This window comes from Typopeltis vanoorti, chromosome 2, assembly GCF_054136105.1.
Source record: "Typopeltis vanoorti isolate ZY-2024b chromosome 2, IOZ_Tvanoo_1.0, whole genome shotgun sequence".
NCBI lineage: Eukaryota > Metazoa > Arthropoda > Arachnida > Uropygi > Thelyphonidae > Typopeltis > Typopeltis vanoorti.
In genome coordinates this window covers 140,934,619-140,961,271 of record NC_143550.1, presented here as the reverse complement: position 1 = coordinate 140,961,271, position 26,653 = coordinate 140,934,619, and the positions used below count along the sequence as shown (strand labels likewise).

At 33.9% G+C, this 26,653-nt stretch overlaps 1 protein-coding gene across 3 annotated transcripts in view; it reads right to left on the bottom strand.

Annotated features, from left to right (window-relative positions):
- Positions 1-26,653, bottom strand: part of LOC150109475 (armadillo repeat-containing protein 8-like) — a 235,349-nt gene that overhangs the window by 31,463 nt on the left and 177,233 nt on the right. For all 3 annotated transcript variants that reach the window (XM_090408488.1, XM_090408504.1, XM_090408496.1), the window contains 4 exons: positions 20,355-20,606; positions 5,259-5,501; positions 4,623-4,814; positions 1,278-1,350 (listed from right to left, as the gene is read on the bottom strand). In XM_090408488.1, coding sequence (XP_090264614.1) covers positions 1,278-1,350; positions 4,623-4,814; positions 5,259-5,501; positions 20,355-20,606 — 760 coding nt within the window. The remainder of the gene's footprint in view (positions 1-1,277; positions 1,351-4,622; positions 4,815-5,258; positions 5,502-20,354; positions 20,607-26,653) is intronic.

Here is a 26,653-nt window from a genome sequence, read left to right as displayed (position 1 = left end):
CATTTCTTCATCTAGCACATTCCAGAATTCATCTTTCTCTTCTGCTGTACAGCCAACTTGTGGGGGTGCATACATAAGACGACCAGTTACTCTTCTCCAAACCCAGTTTCATTTGCATTATCCTGTCGTTCCTCCTACTCACTTCCAGTACTTCGCCCTTCATTCTGCCACACACACCACAATTCCAACACCATTTTTTTCCCTCTTTATTTGCACCAGAGTAGAACAATTTATATCTATCTCCTTCCTGGAGATGGGTATAAATTCCTTCGCCTTTTCCCCCTTCCACCTTGTCTCCTGCACGCATAAAATGTCCAACTTCCTCTTCCTCATCATGTCTGCCACCTCTCTTCCTCTTCCAGTCATGCTTCCAACATTCAACATTCCCACTCGCAACATTCTCTCCACTTGCTGGGCTCACTTCTTTAACCGCACCCGCCCTTGACACGGTAGCCCTCGTCCACTTCTAGCAACTGTAGGGCGATGTGGCTGCGCGTCGCTTAAGGGGTACTTTCAGATTACTACAATCTCTAAATAATCACTTGTCAATATCACACAGCAGTGAGAATGCTAAACATAAGACTGAGGCAATTCATTTGACAGTATCTATCTCATTATGCAGTGGAACTCATTTGAATGATAGATGTACAAAACCTCATATATCTAAATGTGTTAAACATTTATTAAACATGTTAAACCGTGGTGCTTTTTTCAACACAACCATGAAATCAATGTGTAGTAATTTGTAGTAATTTCATGTATGTACCTCAAACAGTACCTCTGTTTGAGGTACATACATGAAAATTATTAATACTGTGAACATTACCTGTGTTAAATATCACGAATATGTAGTGTTCGAAGTGTTTGTTAATGAAAGTCTTTGGCATTAGATAATTCTCATTATCCTATTTATCAGAGAACTAAAGTGTGGGTAAAAATTGCTGTGATCTTTAGAGCAGAGATACCAAATCATCTGACCCCTAGACCATCCATGGTGCTAATATGCTATGAGGATTAATCTATTGTGGAGATAGGATCAATCACGATTATTAATAATATTAATAAAAATAACTGACTGAAGCAATGAAAAATCATATCACAGCTAATCTTAATTTAAAACTATTATCAGGAAACATTGTAGATTATTTTGAAGTCACTCTGCAATAAAGTTATAAAATTGTGCATCAACAGCATAAACTTTTGTGCTTATAATTTTTCTTTAGCCAAAGCCCATTATGGTAAAGAATAATTCAATATACTATGAATTACGATTTTACCTTCATCTTCTTTCCAGATTAAATTTGAAATGCAAAATGTAGCTGCAATTTGTAATTTTACATTAGAGTGCATCTGTAAAAGAAAAAAAAAAAAAAATGAGTAAAAATTATATTTAGTTCGAACAAAACTTTTTTGAATGTGAATGTATGTTTGTGTAGTGATCAAGACTATAAGAGTGAGGATAAACATAGCTATCGTACTACTAATAATGGTAGCAGAATTTTTCAATATGTTTGATTTGATTTCTGTTAAACTAGATTACACTACTAAGATACAATAACAAATAATTAGTAGCAATAATAATAATAATAAAATGATATAGCAAAAATAATACTTTGACTGGAACCATATTCCAATAAATTTCTTTCATGATTTTTAAATGTTAACATAAATTCTGAAGTGCCTTAAATATCTTCATTAAGTACACAGTAAAAAAAAAAAAGGATTATTTTAACTAAATAACGAAAACACACTAAATAACAAGCTAATAATAAATTAATTAGAAATTTGAATTAGAATATTAATTAGAAATAATTATGAAAGTGATCATTTAGTCTTGAGCAGAATAAAATTGAATTTCATATTGAAAAGAAGAACATGTAAGAAAGTTTAAAGCGAATAAAAGCTGAGCAGCTCTCAGGTGTGAACTGTAGACTGAAAGAGTTTGAGAACAGGAACCAAACCTTGGAGATCAGTGGCAAGCCCTGAAGAAAACATTGATTGATTCAACCAAAGAGGCATGTGGTGAGGTTGTCTGTAAGGTTTGAAAAATCAGAACTCCATGGTGGACACAGGAAGTTAGATGCAGCGAAAGAAAAGAAGAAAGTATATCAAAAGTTCCTGCCAAATAAGTCAGCTTGTGCTCGTAGAGAATACAGAGACAAATGTAAGAAAACTAAACACTGTGTAAAACTAACTAAAAGTCATGGGAAGACTTTGGTAAGAACATAGAAAATAAATATCAAGAAGGTGGCAAAATATTCTGGAGGTTGTTGAAGAAGCTCAGAAATGGAGGAAAGAGTGCTGTAAAAGGAATTAGAGATTATAAATGTGACATGAAAACAGGAGAAAAAGATATCTTTGAAGTATGGAGTAATTGCTTCGAAAAATTGCTAAATGAAACAAGCAGTGTCTACAACACAATGGTAGAAAACACTGACTAGGCATGCAGTCATGAATAGATATCCATACTTGAAGTAGAAAAAGTCATCAAAAGCCTGAAATGTGGAAAGGCAGCAGGAGTAGATGATACTCGACCAGAAATGCTGAAGTATGGAGGTATAAAAGTCATACCTCCATAGACAGAGGGATGAATTCCAGATGATTGGAGTAGAGCTCTCATAGTACCCATATATAAAAAAGGGAAATAAAACTGAATGCGAGAATTACAGAGGTATTTTCCTACTGAGTGTTCCTGGCAAGATCTATGCAAGTATACTTGAGAAATGGTTGAGAAGAATTGTGGAAAAAAAGCTTGGCGAAGAACAAGCTGGATTCAGGCCAAATAAAGGCTATCAGGATCTGATTTTCACTTTACGACACATAGTTGAGAAATCATGGAATATAACAAAAACCTGTATTTAAGTTTTGTAGATCTGGAAAAGAAATATGACAAGGTGCCAAGAGAGAATCTATTCAATACTCTACAGTTATATGGTGTGAACGGGGCATTATATCAAGCTATACTTTGTCTTTATTTGAGTTGTAAGTCAGCAGTTAGAATTGAAGAACAGAAAGGTGGTTTAATGTTAAATCTGGTGACAGACAAGGATGTGCATTAACCTCTCTGTTATTCATTATCTATATGAATGACATTATGAAGGAAAGTTGTATTAAACCTGATATCAAAATTGGATATGTTAATGTCAGCTTTTTGCTTTATTCGGATGATGTTATACTTCTAAATAAATCGCTACAAGTCTGCAAGATTCCCTGACTAAATGAATAACTGTTTTTTTTTTTTTTTTAAATAGATTTCACGGTTTGGTATGAATACAGATGATTAAGAAAATAACTATTTATTAACTTAAAAGCATCTTCAGAGCACACAACACGAAGTTTATTACAAATGCAAAACAACCACAATCCGGTGTAAAAGTAATTACTTTTACTAGCCCCACTATTACACCGGATTGTGGTTGTTTTGCATTTGTAACAAACTTTGTGTTGTGTGCTCTGAAGATGCTGGATATAATACCAGCGAAATATTAGCTTTTAAGTTAATAAATAGTTATTTTCTTAATCATCTGTGTTCATATTAAACCGTGAAATCCATTTCAAAAATGTCTGATGAACACATAAGCCTATTCAAGCGAATAACTGTTGTATTAGATATGGTATGAAGGTCAGCAATAACAAGACAAAGACAATGAAAATAGGCACAAACATTGAAAATATCAACTGTATTGTGAATGGAGAACCTACAGAACAAGTAAAACATTTCAGCTACTTAGGGAAGATTTTTAGTGAAGATGGTAAATTAAATATGGAAATAGACAACAGAATCAACAAAGCTGGTATGGTAGGAAGTCAACTGAATACATTTATATGGAATATACGAGAGAAATTAGTGAAAATACTAAATTAGCTGTATACAAAACAGTGTTCAAACCAATTTTAACTTATGGATCTGAGAACTGGGTTAGAAGTAAAACACTTGACCAAAGACTAGAGACAGCAGATATGAGCATCCTGAGAAAGATTATTGGCATGAACAAATGGCATCAATGGCAATATCATACTAAAAACGAGGATATTAGGAAAGAACTTGACATTGTCAGCATCCACGAATGCATTAGCAGAGCTAATCTCAGGTGGTATGGTCATTTAAGCAGAATAGGAGAAAAAAGATTAGTAAAACAAGTGTTCTCTACTAGGTTGGCAGAAAAAAGACCCAGACCAAGATATAGGTGGATTGATACAGTAAAAAGTGCCTTAGAAGATAGAAATATAAGACCTGATAATATTGGAGTTTTGACGGGTAGCAGACTGATTTGGAGGAAAATTGTTGATAAGAAGTTAGTAATGATGTAAATTTTTCATGTAGTACTATCATATCCTGTACACCCCTTGAGAGTACATGGCAGGAATTTGATGATGATGATAAATTAACTGAAACATATCTAACTGGTGATCTAGTATACTACTATAAAATAGTCATCTCTGTGAATATCAAGTGGCTAGAGAATATCATGTGTCAGTGACCGCACTGAAAATTAAATTTAGATTTTAAAAATGTCTTAATATTTTAAATTTTCATTTTAGCACTATTAAAATATGTACCATTTATTATATAAAATACTATTAGAGTGTTAATAATGTATCAAAGAAACTATTTTACTTACCATATAAGTAGTTAGTTTCTTTAAGACATCTTCATTAGACATAATAAAATTTTTAGCATAATCACCATCAGCAACATTGGCTAGTATACAGAGAGCTTGTTCTTTCACTTCAGCTGTATGATCACCCTCAAGAGTAAGGATAACAGCCTGCATTATCTGCTTCCCATGAAGGCTCATAATGTGATCTATGTGCTAAATAACAAGAAAAGCCAAATTTATTTAAAATTTCAGAATCGAAAATGAAATACAGCACGTATTACCTGATTTAATGAGTACATAGTACAAATATCAGAATGAATCACATATATCTGTTACTAAACTACTTTAATAAGTTAAAAAAAAGTTTCTTTCTTAAAAACGTTCTATGAGTAAAGCATTAAAAACAAAAGATATCAGCTACAGAAGTTTCAGGAAATTAATAAAACAAGCTTTTTTTTTTGTTGTCGAAAATCATAATCTTTCATCTGTGTTGGAATGCACTCTTCATTTAATTCCACTAGCGCACAAATAAATTTTCAAAATAAATGTATGAAAAACTTATTTATGACTTAAAATGTAAACATTTGAATAAATTTAATATTTTAGTCTGAAGAATGACATTATCTCTCAAAAGATAAACAGTATTAATTGACTCACAGTTTTTGTAGATAGCAGGTTCCTTAATAAGCCAAGCGTTTTCATTAGAACGTTTACATCAGGGTCAGATAAAAGATGAAATATCTGATCTGTACCCAGTGTTCCAAGTATCTGAGATTTTATCTTCTGGTCAGCCTGAAAAGCCATATTCATTAAAGCCCAAACACCATTGAGTCTTAAAGCAGATTCTTCTCTTTGTGTTAATCCACAAAGGAGTTCCACAGCTCCACATTCCAAGATAGGCTGAAAAATTAAATTAAATAAAATAAATAAAAAATTAAAATGGTTACTTTTTATATATGGGGTCTCAGCAGTTATATATGGGGTCAGTAATAATGATGCCCTTTGGTGGGAAAGATACATGTTTGAATCCTGTCAAGGACACAAACATTTATAAAGTGTTTTCAACTGAGACAAGTTAATGCAATCAAGCTTCTGTGGTTTCTGTTATCCATAGTAATGAATCTAATATAACCACACCACATAATATCACTGAACTAGATTCGCAATCTATTTAAAAACATTAACCCAAAACGATTTTTTTAAAAATAAACTGAAGTTAATGGAACTGTTGTTGAGCTGATAGAGGAAATTGTGTTGTGACATAATACATGTATTAATCTGCGATATATGACTTTTATTGTATGCTGACCATGGTTTAGTATAAGACCTTGATTTTTATTGTGTTGTGTTGGACAGTGTCATTTTGTGAATATAGCTATTAAATTCAATATACAACATTTTTGTTAGGTTACCAAATGCTTTTGCTTAGCAGTAATAGCATAAGCCAGGCCTGATTTATGTGCTCTCTTTTCCCTCAATATTCTTAATATGTTCCGTGATATAAATTTCTCCCAATCATCCTGTTTGTCCAATGCATACTACATGCAGGAAAAAAGCCAGGAAGCCAGGTTATGTAACAAACTTTTCTATGCATGCACTGTGTTAGATCAGATGTCCATCAGAAATCTGGATTAAAAAAAAAAAAGAGAGAGAAAGTTGAGAAAAAAAGATCATATAAATCGGGCCAGGCTTAATATACCACTAAGTATTAGCTGATTTGGGAACTAACAAAAAATGTCATGTATTGAATAGCTATTTTGTAAATTTAAAGAAGCTTCTGAAATGACACAATGTCCAACATACTATAATAAAGGCCCTATCCTAAACTAACTGTTATCAACATACATAAAAGACCTAAAAATTAGAAAACTGACTAGGACAGAAGTTATACAGCACACATTAACGATGAAAGAAAGAAAGTGATGTTACAATGCAAGTTGCTCTATCATGTAACAACATTCGAAGCTTATGTATTAAAAAATCACTCTGTCCTTATGTTTTCTAATGGAAAATTAATTTTATTTGTGATGAAATATGCAAAATTGTGCAAGAAACTAGTTGAATGAATAAATAATTATATTCATTGTGGTTTATAATGTGGTTATACCAGATTCATTACTATGAAGACATGTCAGCCAATCTCATATACAGATGACAGGGGATTCCTGATAATTGAGGAATTTTCACTCCACAAAACCAAAAAAAAAATTAATTTACAACTGACAGACAGCAAACTATTATAGGTAAAATTATAAATGTATAGATAAAATTAACACCCTGCCAAGGGATTAACATGAAGCCAAATTACTTGGCTATGGGCCAAAGCAAGATAACTGGAGGGAGACCTCCACATAGCTTAATGTGGAGAAATGAGCAGAGCATCTGATTAAAATATCCAATCCTCACCTTTCTTGTGGTACACCTTGTTAGTGGAAATGATACTGAATACTGAATGAAAAAGGATGGGCTGGTATTTGGGGTTTAGTGAACCAAACCGTATTCTTTATTGACTTAAACCAAAAGACCATGATGGTACAAGATAACATGTCATACCAGTTGGGGTATCATTCAGTTAAACAAATTTAACTGAAAGATACCCCACTGGTTTCATTGAAGAAATAAGGCAAAAACTGAAAGCTCAGATAAAAAAAATGGAAATGGCAGAAGAATGAGAGAAGTACCACATTGAATAACAATTAAACAAATAAGATAACATGAGATTCTTCTAAATAACTACAAGATGGTATATATATCAACACTAAACATAAGGATAATCATCCTAAATCGCATTTCAAGTAGACTGATGTGAGCAAACTCAAAATGGGAAATTGGATAATGAGAAATTGTGTCTATGGGCCCCAAAGAAAGTTCTACCTTATTTGGCCCATAAAAAAGAATTTTTGTAAGTCAATCAAGAAGTCAACTAAAAAAGATAAAGGAGAAATTGGTATGTCTGGTATTCATTTCCTACTTGGGGTAGGAAATGAAACAAACAGAAATTTTTGGAAAAATTTAGAGAACGATCACAGCTAATAATAACTAAGTACTTGCTGGATTTCTGTCCAGGACATGGATTGGCCATCACTAACACCATGTACCAATATAAAGATGCACAAAAAATACCACAGAAAGAAAACAAAAGACATGTCTCATGGACTGTGATATTGCTAATAGTGATATCTGCATGCTGGTTCAGGACACAAGTGTTTATAGTGGATTTTGAAATAGAATGTGATCACCATTTAGTTTTGAACATGAATATTATTAAAAATGATTATATTATATTTAAAAGATAAATATTTAAGAAAGTTTTAAAAATAATCAAAGTGGAGCAGATTTCAGAATAAAAGATGAAGTCTATGAAAAATGGAATGAATCGCTAATCATTCCAGTACATAAAAGGAAAACAAAAATTAATTAATCCTAGAAAAAATTCCCCAGCAGGATATAATCATTTTATTAGGTGATTTCAATGGAAAAATTGGAAATGAAGAAATATATACAAAAATTATTGGAAACTAAAGCCTTCATGAAGAGACAAATATTAATGAAGAAAGATTAATTAATCTGGCCACATCCAGAAATTTAATAACATGCAGCACTATGTTTATGAGGAAGAATATACACAAACATGGAAATTTCCTGATGGTCATATATTTCAATCAAATAGATCATATCATAATCAATAAAAGACATAGGAATTGCATTCAGAATATTCAGAGCTTCAGATGAGCTCAGTATCATAGTGACCATTTTCTAATTAGTGCCATTCTTAAGATTAAAACAAATAGTAAATATTTTTCAGCACATACAAATCAATTGAGATTAATCAAGAAAATTTTTCCATGAAACTAAAAACCAACAAACATGCCCACATATGAAAACAACAGTAATCAACAATAGCAATGGACAAATACTACTAGCCACTAGAGATGAAATAGCAAACAAGTGGAGAGTATTTTAAAAAACTCATAAATCGTGATGAACCTACTGTGTTCAAGCAGAATACTTATCAGTCAGAAATATTTAGTCCTTCATTAGCTGAAGTACAGTAAAGTATAAAGCATAAAGCAAATATGGGGATAGCGAATTAACTACTCATATACTTGCAGAATGGAATGAATCTGCTAATCATTCCAATACATAAAAAGGGAAACAAAAATGAATGTGAAAATTACAGGGAAATATCGCTGTCAGCAGGATACAAAATTTTATCTTATACTAAAAAAGAATCTCACTTTATGATGAAAATATTGGTGAATATCAAACAGGATTCCGAAGAAATAGATCGACAGTTGACCAAATGTTTACATTTACAGATACTAGAAAAAAAATTTGGAATATAATCTGCAGGTCCATATTTTATTTGTAGACTTTAGAAAAAGCATATGATAGCATTCATACAGAAGGTCTTTGGGGAACATTAGATGAACTAGGAATACCTCATAATATAACACGTTTAATCAAATTTTGTACTACAAAAAGCCAAAGCATGGTATTAGCTAATGAAATAAGACCTGAACTTTTTAACATTAAGACAGGATTGAAGCAAAGAGATGCTCTTTCGACCCATCCTTTTTAATTTAGCATTAAAAAAAATATGTATTCGAGAAATTGTAAAACAAAGCAAAACAGGAATCAGGATATGCAGATGATATACTGTATGACGTGTTGGAGAAGATGCTAAAGACATTAGAACATTTAGAAAACTCAAAACTGCTGCTGAAAAACTAGGATTATAAACCAACCAGGATAAAACTGAATATTTAAATATATGCAAAAATCACAATCAAGGAAAAATGTCTATTTTACAATTGATAACCTGAAATTTAAAAGTGCCACCTCCTTCAAATATCTTGCAACATTGATTACTCAAGATATCAATTATATCTCGAGTAAATACTCGAGACAGAGGGACGAATTCCAGATGATTGTAGAAGAGCTCTCATAGTACCCATATATATAAAGGGAAATAAAACTGAATGTGAGAATTACAGAGGTATTTCCCTACTGAGTGTGCCTGGTAAGATTTATGCTAGTATACTAGAAATGGTTGAGAAGGATTGTGGAAGAGAAGCTTGGTGAAGAACAAGCTGGATTCAGGCCAAATAGAGGCTGTCAGGATCAGATCTTCACTTTACGACAAATAGTTGAGAAATCATGGGAATATAACTAAGATCTGTATTTAAGTTTTGTTGATCTGGAAAAGGCATATGACAAGGTACCAAGAGAGAAGCTATTCAATACGCTGCAGTTATATGGTGTGAACGGGGTATTATATCAAGCTATACTTAGTCTTTATTTGAGTTGTAAGTCAGCAGTTAGAATTGAAGGAAGTACAGGAAGATGGTTTCATGTTAAATCTGGTGTCAGACAAGGATGTACATTAACCCCTCTGTTATTCATTATCTATATGGATCACATTATGAAGGAAAGTTGTATTAAACCTGATATCAAAATTGGCAATGTTAATGTCAGCTCTTTGCTTTAAGAGGATGATGTTATACTTCTAAAATAATCCACTACAAGTCTGCAAGATTCCCTGACTAAATGAATAACTGTTGTAATAGATATGAAGGTCAGCATTAAAAAGACAAAGACAATGAAAATAGGCAGAAACATTGAAAATATCAACTGCATTGTGAATGGAGAACTTATAGAACAAGTAAAACATTTCAGCTACTTTAGGCAAAATTTTTAGTGAAGATGATAAGTTAAATATCGAAATAGACAACAGAATCAACAATGCTGGTATGGTAGGAAGTCAACTGAATAAATTTATATGGAATAAGAGAGAAATTAGCTAAAACACTAAGCTACAAGATTCTGTATACAAGACAGTGTTTAAACCAATTTTAACTTATGAATCTGAGAGCTGGGTCAGAAGTAAAACACTTGACCAACGACTAGAGACTGCAGATATGAGAGTCCTGAAAAAAATTAGGGGCACGAACAGATGGCATCAATGGCAATATCAAATTAAAAACAAGGATATTAGGAAAGAACTTGATATTGTCAGCATCCAGGAATGTATTAGCAGAGCTAATCTCAGGTGGTATGGTCACTTAAGCAGAATGGGAGAAAAAAGATTAGCAAAACAAGTGTTCTCTACCAGGATGGCAGGAAAAGACCCAGACCAAGATATAGGTCAATTGATACAGCAAAAATGTGCCGTAGAAGACAGAAATATAAGACCCGATGATATTGGAGTCTTGACATTTAACGAACTGATTTCAAGGAAAATTGTAGATAGGAAGTTAGTAATGTAAATTTTTCATGTAGTACTATCATATCCTGTACACCCCTTGAGGGTATATGAGCCATTCACAAGCCAAATCGATTAATCCACTTATTGAATTTTTTTAAATTTTAGTGTCAAAGCACTTGATTGACTCCTAACTTTTTATATTCATAATTCTTCTTGTTATTGTGCTATCTTCTATCGAAGGTCAGCAACCATCTTGGCGAACAAACTGCACTCTTGTGCTAATCTGAGCAGTTGTGCACTGCTCTTTCCTGTTCACGTCTTGATGTTGTCAAACCATGATATTCTTTTTCTTCCTGTAGTTCCTTTGCCATCAATTCTTATTACCAAAATAGTTTGTAGAAGTTGGTATTTGCTGTTTCTCCTGATGTGGCCAAGATATGATGTTTTTCGTTTCTTGATTATTTGCACAAGATGTTTAGCTTTGCCAATGGATTTTAAGACATCCTCTTTGGTAATTTTTTCTGTCCATGATATCTTTAGAATTCTTCTGTATAGCCACATCTCAAAGGCTTCGATTTTCTTGATGGTTGTCGCCTTCAATGTCCATGTTTCAACTCCATAGAGCAGAATAGACCACACGTAGCATTTCAGCATTCGGCATCTGACTTCCATGTTTAGGTCTTTATTGAAGAATAGTGTTCTCATTTTCATGAAGGACTGCCGTGCAACTTCAATCCTTGTCTTTATATCTATTTCTGGATCCCACCGTTCATTAAGCCAGCAACCAAGATATTTATATCTTGACACTTGATCGATATTTTTCCCATTGAGTGTCAGTTTCATTGATGAGGCTGGATGTTTGCTGATGATCATGTATTTTGTCTTGTTGATGTTTATATTTATTCCCATTCTTTGGCTTTCTATGTATACTCTGTCAATGAGTTTTTGGAGATCCATAATGTTATCTGCAATTAGCACAGTGTCATCTGCATATCGTAGGTTGTTAACAATCTTTCCATTTATTGTGATTCCCTCTGGACATTCTTCCAATGCTTTTTTAAAGATGACCTCTGCGCATATGTTGAACAGGAGTGGTGAGAGCACACATCCTTGTCTCACTCCTCTTTTGATGTTAATATCACTGGTGGTAATGTTGTCTAATTGAACGGTAGCTGACTGATTCCAATACAGATTTGTTATTAGTCTTATATCTTGTTCATCTAGCCTTATTTGTTGAAGGACTTCTATTAAGTTAGTGTGTTTGACTTTGTCGAATGCTTTTTCAAAATCTATGAAACACATAAAAACAGATTTGTTTTTCTATGCAGTTTTGTATCAATATTTGGGTACAGAAAAGGGCCTCTCTAGTACCAAAACCAAACCAAGCCGAATTGTGTTTCACTTAGAGTTTCTTCACTTTTTCTATAAATGCGCTTCTGAATTACTTTCAAAAATATTTTTAATGTTTGGCTAACATTAACATTAACATTTAACATTAGACTAATAAGTCGGAAGTCATCACAGGAATTCACTTTGGGTTTCTTTGGGATAGTGATAAATGTAGATTTGAGCCAATCTGATGGAAATTCATCACTTTCATATATTTTATTAAATAGTTTTTTCAAGAAGTTTGATGTTATCTGGTTCTATTAATTTTAAAAATTCTGTTTGCACACCATCTGGTCCATGGCTTTTCCTGTTTTACTTGTTCGTATAGCATTCTCTATTTCGCATTTCATGATTGCTGGTTCTTGAATGTTATCTTTTATATTAATAGGCTTCTGTCTAGTATCATTGAGAAGTTCTGTTACATATTTTATCCAAATCAGTGCTTTATTCTCTTCTTCTAGAACTATTTTTCCATTTTCGTCTCTTAGAGATATTGTTTGCTTTTTTCTGAGTTTTCCGGAAATTTTGTTGATTTTCTTATACAGATGGAAATTATCATGTTTCTTCTGAAGCAGTTCAATTTCAGTACATAAATTTTTCATCCAATTTTCCTTGGCTTCTTTTATTTCTTTCTTGATGATGTTATGTGTTTCTGTATATCTGGCTAGGTCTGTGTTTTTGTACATTCTTCTTGTATCAATAAGAGAAAGAATCTCATCTGTCATCCATTCCTGTTGTTTTATATTATTCACATAACCTACTTCAATACTTGTTGTTACAATGCCATTCTTTATCCAAAGAGATTCCACTCTTTTATTTTATTCTATGTTAATCTGTTGGAATCGCAGGTTAAGCTGTGTCTTGGCACTTTTATTTATGTTCGGGTCGTTCAGTTTTTCTACACCAATTTTCTTTTTCTTCTTTTGTGATTTTTTAGCTGATTTTAATCTAAGATGTACTTCTGCAACTATGGGATTGTGGTCTGATGAGATATCTGCTCCAGGATAAGTCTTTGCACTCTTTATACTACTGTGGAATCTTTTATTTATCAGTATGTAATCAATTTGATTTCTGATAATGTTATGTCGGTTATCTTGAGGCGATTTCCAAGTGTACAGTCTTCTGGGTTTAAATTTAAACCAGGTATTTGCTATTGTTAGATCTTCTTCCTGATAGAACTGGACTAGGCGATCTCCCCCTGTCATTTCTGGTGCCTAAGCCATGTTCTCCAACAATTTCTCCATCACCCCCTCTTTCCACTTTTGCATTGAAGTCACCCATCACTATGTTTATATCATGGTTCTTTGTTAGGTTTTTAATCTCTTTTAGGTGTTCATAAAACTCTTCAACATCTTCTTCGCTTTTGTCAACTGTGGGTGCATAAGCTTGGATGATATTTATGTTAACGTGGTTTCTCCTTAAGTTGTAACAGCATTATCCTTTCAGAAAATGGAATCCAATTTATTACTGATTTATTGATTTCTTCATCTACTATTACAGCTAAACCTTGTCAATGTTTGTTCTCATCATTCCCAGAGTAATACATTGTCGTATTATCTTGTTGACACTTTCCAGATCCTGGCCATCTTGTCTCACAAATTCCCAAAATCCGGATGCCCAGCCTCTTCATTTCACTTGTGGCATTTCTTAATTTGCCAGCTTCATACAGAGTTCTGACATTCCAAGTTGTGATTTTAAAAGTGGACACCATTTTGATATTCATAATAAATTTCCCTAATAATAAGGATTAACACCACTAAACGACAAATTTTTTGGTGGCCATTGAATAATAAATAATTTATTTCAGAAGCGAATCTAATTAACTCCATACTCTGATGTAAATCGCTGCAATAATGAAATTCAAACGCAGAAGCAAGTACTTGATAATGGTAAATTGTGTAGTGCTGTCTCATCACAAAAAAAGTAAAATAATTAATCAGTTACAGTCTACATATTTTACATATACTAACTGCCGCAGAAGTAAGTACTTGTGAATTTTAGTGTCAGTTGTTTTTAGAAAAAATAAAAATTACACCATTATAATATCAAGAGGGATAAGACTAATAATAATAATATTTGAATGTGGAAAATTATGAATCTGATGGTTCTTCAGTACGATTTATTAGCAAAAAGCTCGGCTCAAGAAAATGTTTATGTATTTCTTCGGATTCGTCATCTGATTGTAGCAGTGAAACATTACAACAAATAATTCGATTCGGCGGAAAAAAGTTGTAATCCTGATAAATGGGCTCGAAATGTCCAAAAGCATAGAAGAATAAAAGGTTTGGAATACAGAAATGGAAGGGGAAATTTAATACCTGCAAAAACATTTGTATATGTAATATGTCAATGTCGTCAGAAGTGCAATGAAAAAATTACTTCGGATGAAAGAGAAGCCGCCATGGAGGCATTTTATAATTTAGACAGTCAACTTGAGCAAAATATTTTTTAAGAGGTTGTATAAAAAGAAGGTGCCCGAAGGATAACAGTAAAATGCTAAGATCACGTTCTTTCGCATATTATTTTCGAAATAGCCGAAAAAATGATATTTATGTTTACAAAAAATATTTTAAGGATACTTAAAATATTCGTCCGTCACGCACTTATCAGATAAGTGACATACGAATATACGACTGTTATTGTAAAGAACAAGTTTCGTTTTAGATCGATCGTTGCGGTCGCCATGTTCCAGGCAATAAAATCGATGACACACATATTATAAAACATACAGACTTATTTCCTGCCTACACTAGTCACTACACAAGAGCTCACAATCCAAGACGAAAATATTTAAATCTAGACCTTAATATTAAGAAAATGTACTAACTGTAGATCACACAATGTGAAGATGAAGATATAGTAACGGTAAAAGAAAAATATTACTCATCATCATCATCAAATTCCTGCCATGTACCCTCAAGGGATGTACAGGATATGACAGTACTACATGAAAAAATTACATCATTACTAACTTCCTATCTACAATTTTCCTCCAAATCAGTCTGTTACTTGTCAAGACTCCAACATTATCAGATCTTATATTTCTATCGTCTAAGGCACTTTGTACCGTATCAATCCACCTATATCTTGGTCTTCCTCTGGGTCGTTTTCCTGCCAACCTGGCAGAGAACACTTGTTTTGCTAATCTTTCCTCTCCCATTCTATTTAAGTGACCATACCATCTGAGATTAGCTCTGCTAACGCATTCCTGGATGCTGACAATGTCAAGTTTTTCCTAATATCCTCATTTTTAATATGATATTGCCATTAATGCCATCTGTTCACGCCTCTAATCTTTCTCAGGACTCTCATATCTGCGGTCTCTAGTCTTTGGTCAAGTGTTTTACTTCTGACCCAGCTCTCAGATCCATAAGTTAAAATTGGTTTGAACACTGTCTTGTATACAGCTAATTTAGTGTTCCGACTAATTTCTTTCTTATTCCATATGAATTTATTCAGTTGACTTCCCACGATACCAGCTTTGCTGATTCTGTTGTCTATTTCTATATTTAGTTTACCATCTTCACTAAAAATCGTGCCTAAGTAGCTAAAATTCTTTTCTTGTTTCACAGGTTCTCCATTCACAACGCAGTTGACATTTTCAACGATTCTGCCTATTTACATTGTCTTTGTCTTTTTATTGCTGACCTTCATACCATATCTATTACAACAGTTATTCAATTTAGTCAGGAAATCTTGCAGACTTGTAGCTGATTTATTTAGAAGAATAACATCATCCGCATAAAGCAAACAGCTGACATTAACATCTCCAATTCTGATATCATGTTTAATACCATTTTCCTTCATAATGTGTTACATATAGATAAAGAATATATATAATATGTTATATATAGATAAAGAATAACAGAGGGGATAATGTACATCCTTGTCTGACACCAGATTTAACATTAAAATGAAACTATCTTCCTGTACTTCCTTCAATTCTAACTGCTGACTTACAACGCAAATAAAGACTAAGTATTGTTTGATATAATGCCACATTGAGACCATATATCTGTAGCGTATTGAATAGCTTCTCTCTTTGCACCTTGTCATATGCCTTTTCCAGATCGACAAAACTTAAATACAGATCTTTTTGTTATATTCCCATGATTTCTCGACTATTTGTCGTAAAGTGATGATCTGATCCTGACAGCCTCTATTTGGCCTGAATCCAGCTTGTTCTTCACCAAGATTTTCTTCCACAATTCTTCTCAAGCGTTTCTCAAGTACACTTGCATAGATCTTGCCAGGAACACTCAGTAGGGAAATATCTCAGTAATTCTCACATTCAGTTTTATTTCCTTTTTTATATATGGGTACTATGAGAACTCTACTGCAGTCATCGGGAATTCGTCCCTCTGTCCAGGCTTTCTGAACTATGCAGTGCAGCCACTGTAAGACTCTTATACCACCATACTTCAGCATTTCTGGTCAAATATCATCTACTCCTGCTGCCTTTCCACATTTCAAGCCTTTGATGGCTTTTTCTACTTCAAGTATGGATATGTATTCCTGACTGCATGCCTGGTCAGTGTTTTTTTAACACTGTGCTGTCATCACTGCTTGTTTCATTTAGCAGTTTTTCAAAGTAATTACTCCATACTTCAAGGATATCTTTTTCTCCTGTTTTCATTTCACCTTTATCATCTCTAACTCCTTTTACAGCACTGTTTCCTCCATTTCTAAGCTTCTTCAACAACCTCCAGAATATCTTATACCTTCTTGATATTTATTTTCTATGTTCTTGCCAAAGTCTTCCCATGACTTCTGTTTAGCCAGTTTTACAGAGTGTTCAGCTTTCTTACATTTGTCTCTGTATTCTCTAAGAGCACAAGCGGCCAGGAACTTTTGATATGCTTTCTTCTTTTCCTTCACGTGCCCACCCTGGAGTTCTGATTTTTCTATTCTTGCAGAAAACCTCACCATATGCCTCTCTTGCTGAATCAATCAGGGTTTTCTTCAAGGCCTGCCAATGAATCTCCAAGGTTCGGTTCCTGTTTTCAAACTCTTTCATTTTTTCTTCAATAAACTTTGTGTATTTTAGTCTACAGTTCATATCGGAGAGCTGCTCAACTTTCTTACATGTTATTCTTTTCGATACGAAATTCAATTTTATCTTGCTCAAGACTAAATAGTGATCACTTCCAATTTCAAATCTTCTGTATACTCTGGTGTCCTGCACCAGGGAGAAAACATCACTATCAACAATAACATAGTCAATGAGACTTTTCTTATTCCTTGCTTGTTCTCTCTGTGTGGATTTGTGCACATTTTTATGTTGGAACATGGTGTTAGTAATAACCAGTCCATCTCCTGAGCAGAAATCCAACAGGTATTTGCCATTATTATTAGCTTTGCTCTTTTCTCCAAATTTTCCCAAAATATTTTTGTATGTCTTACAATCATTTCCTACTCTGCTATTTAGATCACCAACAAGGACCAACTTTTCCTTTTTCATTGTGTCAGCTGCTTTTTCTAAAGCCTCAAAAAATTCCTCCACCTTAGTAGAACCTTCTTTGGGACCATAGGTACAAACAAGTCTCATTGCCCAGTTCCCCATTCTCATATTTGCCCGCATCACTCTACTCGAGACTGCCTGCCATTCAAGAAGATTAGCTTTGTATTTAGTGTTGAATACTATCGCTACTCCTTCTTTTCCTTGATTGTCATTGCCTGAATATAACATTTTGTATTTATTGCTCAGAAAGATTTCAACAGTTTTTGTCTTTTTTGTTTCATTCACCCCTATTTATGTTGATCTGGTACTTATCTAATTCCTCAGCTAGCTCCATTTCTTTGCCATTCAAGCTTCTTATGTTGACAGTACCGATCTTTAACTCTGGTGATGTTGAGTTGGGGTGTGTTTTCAGATTTGTTCCAGTAGCTGCCTTTTCGCAGTGTGCCCTGGTTCCCTGGGAAAAACAACGGGGACCTTATTTAACTGGATGACACCCCAGCTGGCATGAAATTTTGTGCATATTGTATAATCAATTTGTATTTTGGTTTAAGCCAATAAGAATACAATTTGGATGGCTAAATCCCAAATTGTCAGCCCATCCTCGTCCGCTCAATATCCAGGTAGATACCCAACAGGGTATACCACGAGAAGGTGAGGATTGGACATTAGGTCAGAAGCCCTGGTCGGTTCTCTGCATTCCTTTAAAGGCTATGTGGAAGTCTCCTCTCAGTTATACAGCTTTGACCCTTAAGCACCCCCCTGGATGTCTCAGATAATAATAATAATAATAAAAATCTATGGACCTGCCAGAGATAACACAACAGGCTAATGGAGAAGAAGACATAATCAAGAACTATACAAACTCTATAGATCCCAACTCCTAGTTGAGTTTTGAGCAATTAGATTAAGATGGCTTGAATATGTGAAAAGAATGGGTGAGGAGAGAATGGCTAAACAAACATTCAAATGAAGCGTGATGAAAAGCAAACCAGAGGCAGACTGCAGATGCAATGGGAGAATAAGATCCAAAAAGACTTAGCTGAGCTGGGAATCCAGAACTGGAATGAACGAGCTCGAGATACAAAGAAATTTAAGAAGTTGGTACATGCAGCAAAAAACCTTAAAAGTTCAGCTAGCTGAAGAAGAATAATCTAAGCTCAAACAACAATGAAACAGTATTAAGAGTTTCTATTCCATACATTTCTGGCATCTACGAATCGATTTGTAGAATCCTTAAAAAGTATAATCTAGTGGCTACATTCATTCCTTTCAACAAACTATGATCAAGGTTCTCATCTTCTAAAGATAAATGATTCCCTCTTAATGTTTTTGGCATCTACCAAGAAAGGTTGGCTCTATGACTGTCAACCTTTCTTACTTCAGACAAATGGGATGCTCAGTGGATAAAAGAATGCAAGAACATGAATCTTATAATGTTAATAAGAAATTTGAGAAATTTGGATTTGCACAACATAGAATCGATACTGACCACAATATACTATGGTCTGAAAAATGTGCTTACTCCATCGTTGCCATCATAAGTTTGAACACTTAAATAAAGTGTCGAAGCCATGGTCCACTGTCCAAACCTGAATTGGAATGACTACCTGTCACTATTGAAGATATGGAAGAGTCTTAATTCTAATGACATCATTAATTATTTTTTAAATAATAATAATACTATGTTTCCCCAGCTATTTCTTTGAGTTGTTCTAAGTATAACATCACACAGCTCTTACAGTTTTAAATAATCTGTTGTTCGTGTTCTACTTTGCATTCAACTACATGATGCCACTAGTGATAACCTGTAATTTTCAGGTTGAAATATATGGCTTTTAAACACATTATTCATAAATATAAAATGAAGCCATTTTGCTCTTTCTTTGTTAATTAATATTATGCACTCTTTTAATTGCATTGTGTTAATTTGTGAAATTTTATGGCTCAAGTATCAATAAAACAACACCCACAGATTTAAAAATAGGAATTACTTTAATGATCAAGATTGAATGAATGAGTGACTGTTTTGGGTTTATGTCCAAAGCTAGGAGGCCAGAGTATTATTCTGTAAAAGTGCATGTTATTCTGGCCAGTTTTCTGGTTTTTTGGAGGGATGAAAAACTAGACTTTCTGTGAGGAAAAAATCTGCAAGCTCTATATGCGACTGGCCAACTCATCTTTAACTGAAAAGCCTGAATGAAGATTCTTTGAATCCTAGATGAGATTTGAAGGTCTTTCCAGCCAAACACCATTGTCAATACTGACTGAGCTACAAAGGCTCTGACCTAAAGGACTAGTGATGCAGTGAAATGTAATTTAAAAAAACATTAAAATTCATATCAATGAAATCAAATTGTCCACCAACTGAACTTATTCAGTGTCCTATAACGGTTTGTAGCTCAGTTTGTATAGACAAGCCCTTTGATTGAAAAGAATTGGGTTCAAATCCCAGCTATGACATGAGGAACTTTATGGGATGGCCAATCTCATACAGAGATAGAGGGTTTCTTTCTTCTGGAAACTGTGGTTTTTTGTCCCTCAGAACAGGCAAACCAGTCCTGTGAACACACAGATCTACAGCCAAAAATACTCATCCTTACAGGATGAGTATTTTTGGCTGTAGAAGACAAATTGAATTCTAATAAGAGGCTTATGCAAAAAAAAAAAAGAAAAAAAAAATTATTTAAGAACTTGCCTCTTTACTTGGAGAAAATTCCAATAATAAATTGCAGAGGGTACTTGAAGCCACAGTAAGAATATCATCAGGTGCATTATGCAAAAGTTTCATCAAAGGACGCCATACTGCATGATCTTGGAAAGTTGTCCGCAACTGTTGTACAGAACGTGACAGACTATGAAGACATCTGACTGCAGCTAACCTCACTAGAGGGCTAGGATCACTTAGTCCACTTACAACATGTTCCATAAGGGAATCTGTTTCAATGATCTGAAAGAAGCAAATTAAATTAGAAAATTGTATTTTTTTAAAGAAAAGGAATGACTCAAATAGGACAAAAATAAACTAATTACTATCTAAAAACTAATAAACATGCTTAAGTGATAAGCAAGATACTTCTTAATGAACAGAATTATAATATTAAAATGAATAAAATACAGAATGCATATATCAAAGATATAAAGTGTGTTAGTAGTTTTTGATTCTGATATGCATATTATACAACATAACCGTACTGGCATTTTCATACCTAATCAGATAACGGGCATGGAAAGATTACAGGAAAAAAAAATTATCAGATGATATATAGAGATCAGTAACATGAAGCATGAAACTACAGATTAATGAAACTATGCAATTTTAGAATTAACATTTAACCATTAAAAACAAATCCATGACTGATGGAGAAATTATAGGAATGAAGTGATAGATGTAATACAAATAAAGAATTTAATGACTCTGTTTTAATAACTTTTGAGATTAATATGAATTGCATGTTGGAGCAAATCATATTTTATCTTTAACATTTTAAACTGTAACTAATTTGCATTAAATTAAGTGCAAACCTATTTTTTTTTTCGACAATTCATCTAAATCTAAATTTGTAGGAAACCTGTTTCAATGCAACTATACTTTGAAATTTAATGAATGGTCAATGTGACCTCATGTGATGTTGAGATATATCAAACATACATGCTTCTGATGTCTATTGTTACATCTTTATACATATAAATCAACTATTCAATTAAACATGATTACAGGCTAGAAAAATGAGTGCTGTACTGAATAAAAGCAACAGTAATCATTAAGTGGTTAGCATATATATATAAAGAAAATCAATAATAAATGTATAATGGCTCATATTTCTGCTGTTTCAAAGACATCCTTGAAAGGTAACAGAATACTACTATATAAATACATAATGAAAAACAATTACATGGCAAAAAAAAATGTATGCAGAAGTTATATGGTGTAGATGGGACATTATATAAAGCAATATATATATATAGCCTATAATAAAGTTAAGTCAAGGGTGCAATTATCTCTACTGTTATTCATAATCTATAAGGATCGCATTATGAAGAAAAGTTCCCAAGAGAGGAAAAGTTAGAAAACAGGTGTTTAATGCCATGAACAAGCCTGAAGGAAGACCATGATCTAGGTGGACTGAAGAAGTTAGTAGTGCTTTAGAAGACCAAAATGCAAAATCTAGTGACATCAGAAATAACAAATAACATGTTAAATTGGAAGATATTGTTAATAGGGTAGTAATAATGTAAACTTAATTATGTAGTACTAGCACAATATTCGGGGTGCTTAAGGGTCAAAGCTGTATAACTGAGAGGAGACCTCCACATAGCCTTTAAAGGAATGCGGAAAACCGACCAGGGCTTCTGACCTAATGTCCAATCCTTACCTTCTCGTGGTGCACCCTGTTGGGTATCTACTTTGATACTGAACTAACGAGGATGGGCTGGCAATTTGGGATTTAGCCGACCAAATTGTATTCTTATTGGTTAAACCAAAATAAAAAATGATGGTACAACATGACAAAATTTCATGCCGGCTGGGGCGTCGCCCGGTTAAACAAGGCCCCCGTTGTTTTCGCCAGGGAACCAGGGCGAACAGCGAAAAGTCAGCTACTGGAACAAATCTGAAAACAAACCCCAACTCAACATCACCAGAGTTAAAGATCGGTACTCTCAACGTAAGAAGCCTGAATGGCAAAGAAATGGAGCTAGCTGAGGAATTAGATAAGTACCAGATCGACATAATAGGGGTGACTGAAACAAAAAAGACCAAAACTGGTGAGATCTTTCTGAGCAATAAATACAAAATGTTATATTCAGGCAATAACAATCAAGGAAAAGAAGGAGTAGCCATAGTATCCAACACAAAATACAAGGCTAATCTTCTTGAATGGCAGTCAGTCTCAAATAGAGTAATGTGGGCAAATATGAGAATGGGGAACTGGACAATGAGACTTATTTGTGCCTATGGTCCCACAGAAGGTTCTACTAAGGTAGAAGTGGAGGAATTTTTTGAGGCTTTAGAAAAAGCAACTGACACAATGAAAAAGGAAAAGTTGGTCCTTGTTGGGGATCTAAATAGTAGAGTAGGAAATGATTGTGAGACATACAAAAATATTTTGGGAAAATTTGGAGAAAAGAGCAAAGCTAATAATAATGGCAAATATCTGTTGGATTTCTGCTCAGGACATGGACTGGTTATTACTAACACCATGTTCCAACATAAAAATGGGCACAAATTCACATGGAGAGAAGAGGCTAGGAATAAGAAAAGTCTCATTGACTATGTTATTGTTGATAGTGATGTTTTCTCCCTGGTGCAGGACACCAGAGTGTACAGAGGATTTGAAATTGGAAGTGATCACTATTTAGTCTTGAGCAGGATAAAATTGAATTTCATATTGAAAAGAATAACATGTAAGAAAGTTTTAAAGCGAATAAAAGTTGAGCAGCTCTCAGATGTAAACTGTAGACTAAAATACAGAAATATTATTGAAAAGAAAATGAAAGAGTTTGAGAACAGGAATCAAACCTTGGAGATTCAGTGGCAAACTCTGAAGGAAACATTGATTGATTCTGCCAGAGAGGCATGTGGTGAGGTTGTGTGCAAAGATAAAAAAATCAGAACTCCCTGGTGGACACAGGAAGTTAAAGAGGCAGTGAAGGAAAAGAAGAAAGCATATCAAAAGTTCCTGGCAAATAAGTCAGCTTTTGCTCGCACAGAATACAGAGACAAATGTAAGAAAGCTAAACAGTGTGTAAAATTAGCTAAACAAAAGTCATGGGAGGACTTTGGCAAGAATATAGAAAATAAATATCAAGAAGGTGGCAAAATATTCTGGAGGTTGTTGAAGAAGCTTAGGAATGGAGGAAAGAGTGCTGTAAAAGGAATTAGAGATGATAAAGGTGAAATGAAAACAGGAGAAAAAGATATCCTTGAAGTATGGAGTAATTACTTTGAAAAACTGCTAAATGAAACAAGCAGTGATGACAGCACAGTGATAAAAAACACTGACCAGGCATGCAGTCAGGAATACATATCCATACTTGAAGTAGAAAAAGCCATCAAAGGCTTGAAATGTGGAAAGGCAGCAGGAGTAGATGATATTTGACCAGAAATGCTGAAGTATGGTGGTATAAGAGTCTTACAGTGGCTGCACTGCATAGTTCAGAAAGCCTGGACAGAGGGACGAATTCCCGATGATTGGAGTAGAGCTCTCATAGTACCCATATATAAAAAGGGAAATAAAACTGAATGTGAGAATTACAGAGGTATTTCCCTACTGAGTGTTCCTGGCAAGATCTATGCAAGTATACTTGAGAAACGGTTGAGAAGAATTGTGGAAGAAAAGCTTGGTGAAGAACAAACTGGATTCAGGCCAAATAGAGGCTGTCAGGATCAGATATTCACTTTACGACAAATAGTCGAGAAAGCATGGGAATATAACAAAGATCTGTATTTAAGTTTTGTCGATTTGGAAAAGGCATATGACAAGGTGCCAAGAGAGAAGCTATTCAATACGCTGCAGTTATATGGTGTCAATGGGGCATTATATCAAGCAATACTTAGTCTTTATTTGAGTTGTGAGTCAGCAGTTAGAATTGAAGGAAGTACAGGAAGATGGTTTAATGTTGAATCTGGTGTGAGACAGGATGTACATTATCCCCTCTGTTATTCATTATCTATATGGATCACATTATGAAGGAGTGTGGTATTAAACCTGATATCAAAATTGGAGATGTTAATGTCAGCTCTTTGCTTTATGCGGATGATGTTATACTTCTAAATAAATCGCTACAAGATTCTCTGACTAAATTGAATAGCTGTTGTAATAGATATGTTATGAAGGTCAGCAATAGAAAGACAAAGACAATGAAAATAGGCAGAATCATTGAAAATGTCAACTGTGTTGTGAATGGAGAACCTGTGGAACAAGTAAAACATTTCAGCTACTTAGGCACAATTTTTACTGAAGATGGTAAACTAAATATAGAAATAGACAACAGAATCAGCAAAGCTGGTATCGTGGGAAGTCAATTGAATAAATTCATATGGAATAAGAAAGAAATTAGTCAGAACACTAAATTAGCTGTATACAAGACTGTGTTCAAACCAATTTTAATTTATGGATCTGAGAGCTGGGTCAGAAGTAAAACACTTGACCAAAGACTAGAGACCGCAGATATGAGAGTCCTGAGAAAGATTAGAGGCGTGAACAGATGGCATCAATGGCAATATCATATTAAAAACGAGGATATTAGGAAAGAACTTGACATTGTCAGCATCCAGGAATGTGTTAGCAGAGCTAATCTCAGGTGGTGTGGTCACTTAAACAGAATGGGCGAGGAAAGATTAGCAAAACAAGTGTTCTCTGCCAGGTTGGCAGGAAAACGACCCAGAGGAAGACCAAGATATAGGTGGATTGATACGTTACAAAGCGCCTTAGACGACAGAAATATAAGATCTGATAATGTTGGAATCTTGACAAGTAACAGACTGATTTGGAGGAAAATTGTAGATTGGAAGTAAGTAATGATGTAATTTTTTTTCATATAGTACTATCATATCCTGTACACCCCTTGAAGGTACATGGCAGGAATTTGATGATGATGATGATGATGATTAGATATCGTCAAAGATCCAGAAAACGATAGTGAAGCAGAAGAAAAACCTGTCCCCCTCAATGCCAATATAATTCTAGAAGGTCTTGAACTGGGCAATAAATTGGAAAATCCTTTTCTTGTTAATGATGCAAATTCTAAACGAGCCTTTAAATTCCAATGTGAGGTGAAGAACTGTGTGTCTGGATATCACGAGTTGTATAAAAATTTAGTAAAATCATCATCGCAAAGTTTAATTACTGATTACATTGTCAGAAGAAAAAAATCAGCACAGAACAAGGGTGAAGCTAATTTTGTTTGTGAAGAATCATTGCCTTTACCATACAGATCTGATGCGCTGACTATCTCTTCTGGTGATGAAAGTGATTTCGCACCAGTTCGCAAATGTTGCCGAATATTGTCTAATTGCGATGATAATTCTGATGAAACAATGTAAAAAAAATTTCTTACTTTTCAATAAAATTAAATGAATAAAGCTTTAAAACAAACTTAGGCATTCTTATTTTCCTGAATTTTTATAAACTTTTTTTATGCGATTTTAGAAAATTATGGAACTTATCCCTAATATTTCAAAGTAAGTTAGGTCTTTTTTTGTGCAATTTTTTATATGCAGTTTTCTGTGGAACATATCTACTGCATAAAAAGAGACCTGTGTGTGTGTGCGTGCGTGCGTGCGTGCGTGCGTGCGCGCGCACGCACACACACACACGCACGCACGCACGCACGCACGCACGCACACACACACACACACACACACACACACACACACACACACACACAGTTGACCCTAGAAGAACACAGGTTTGAACTGCAGTTCCACTTATACATGTTTTTTTTTTAATAAATGTATTAGAAATTTTTTTAGAGATTTCAACTATTTGAAATATCGTAAAAAATAAGAAAATATTAGGTATGTCATGAATGCATAAAATATAGACACTAGTCTATTTTATCATTTATTATCATAAAATATACATAAATCTATTATAAAAAAAAGTTAAAATTTATCAAAACTTATGCACACAACCACTTAGAGACAATACATGGCTATTCGCAGTAAAGATGCAGTATTAAATCATAACTGCATAAAATAAAAAATTATAACGATTCATTCATTAGTGTATAGGCTAGACTACCGCAAAGCAATCATATCGATTGTACTAGGCTACCATAAAGCAATCATATTGTTGCTTCTTCATTATCAATGCATGAATCATTATACCTGTAAATAAATATGATTTTTTTTTTTTATATTTTTTCATTTTTGATGTCTACCGTTAGTAATACATAACATCTATAGTTTTTGTATCATATAAGACAATATTGATGTAGGTACTGACAGACATACGATTCACCTTGTAAACAAATGATGTAAACTTATGGTAC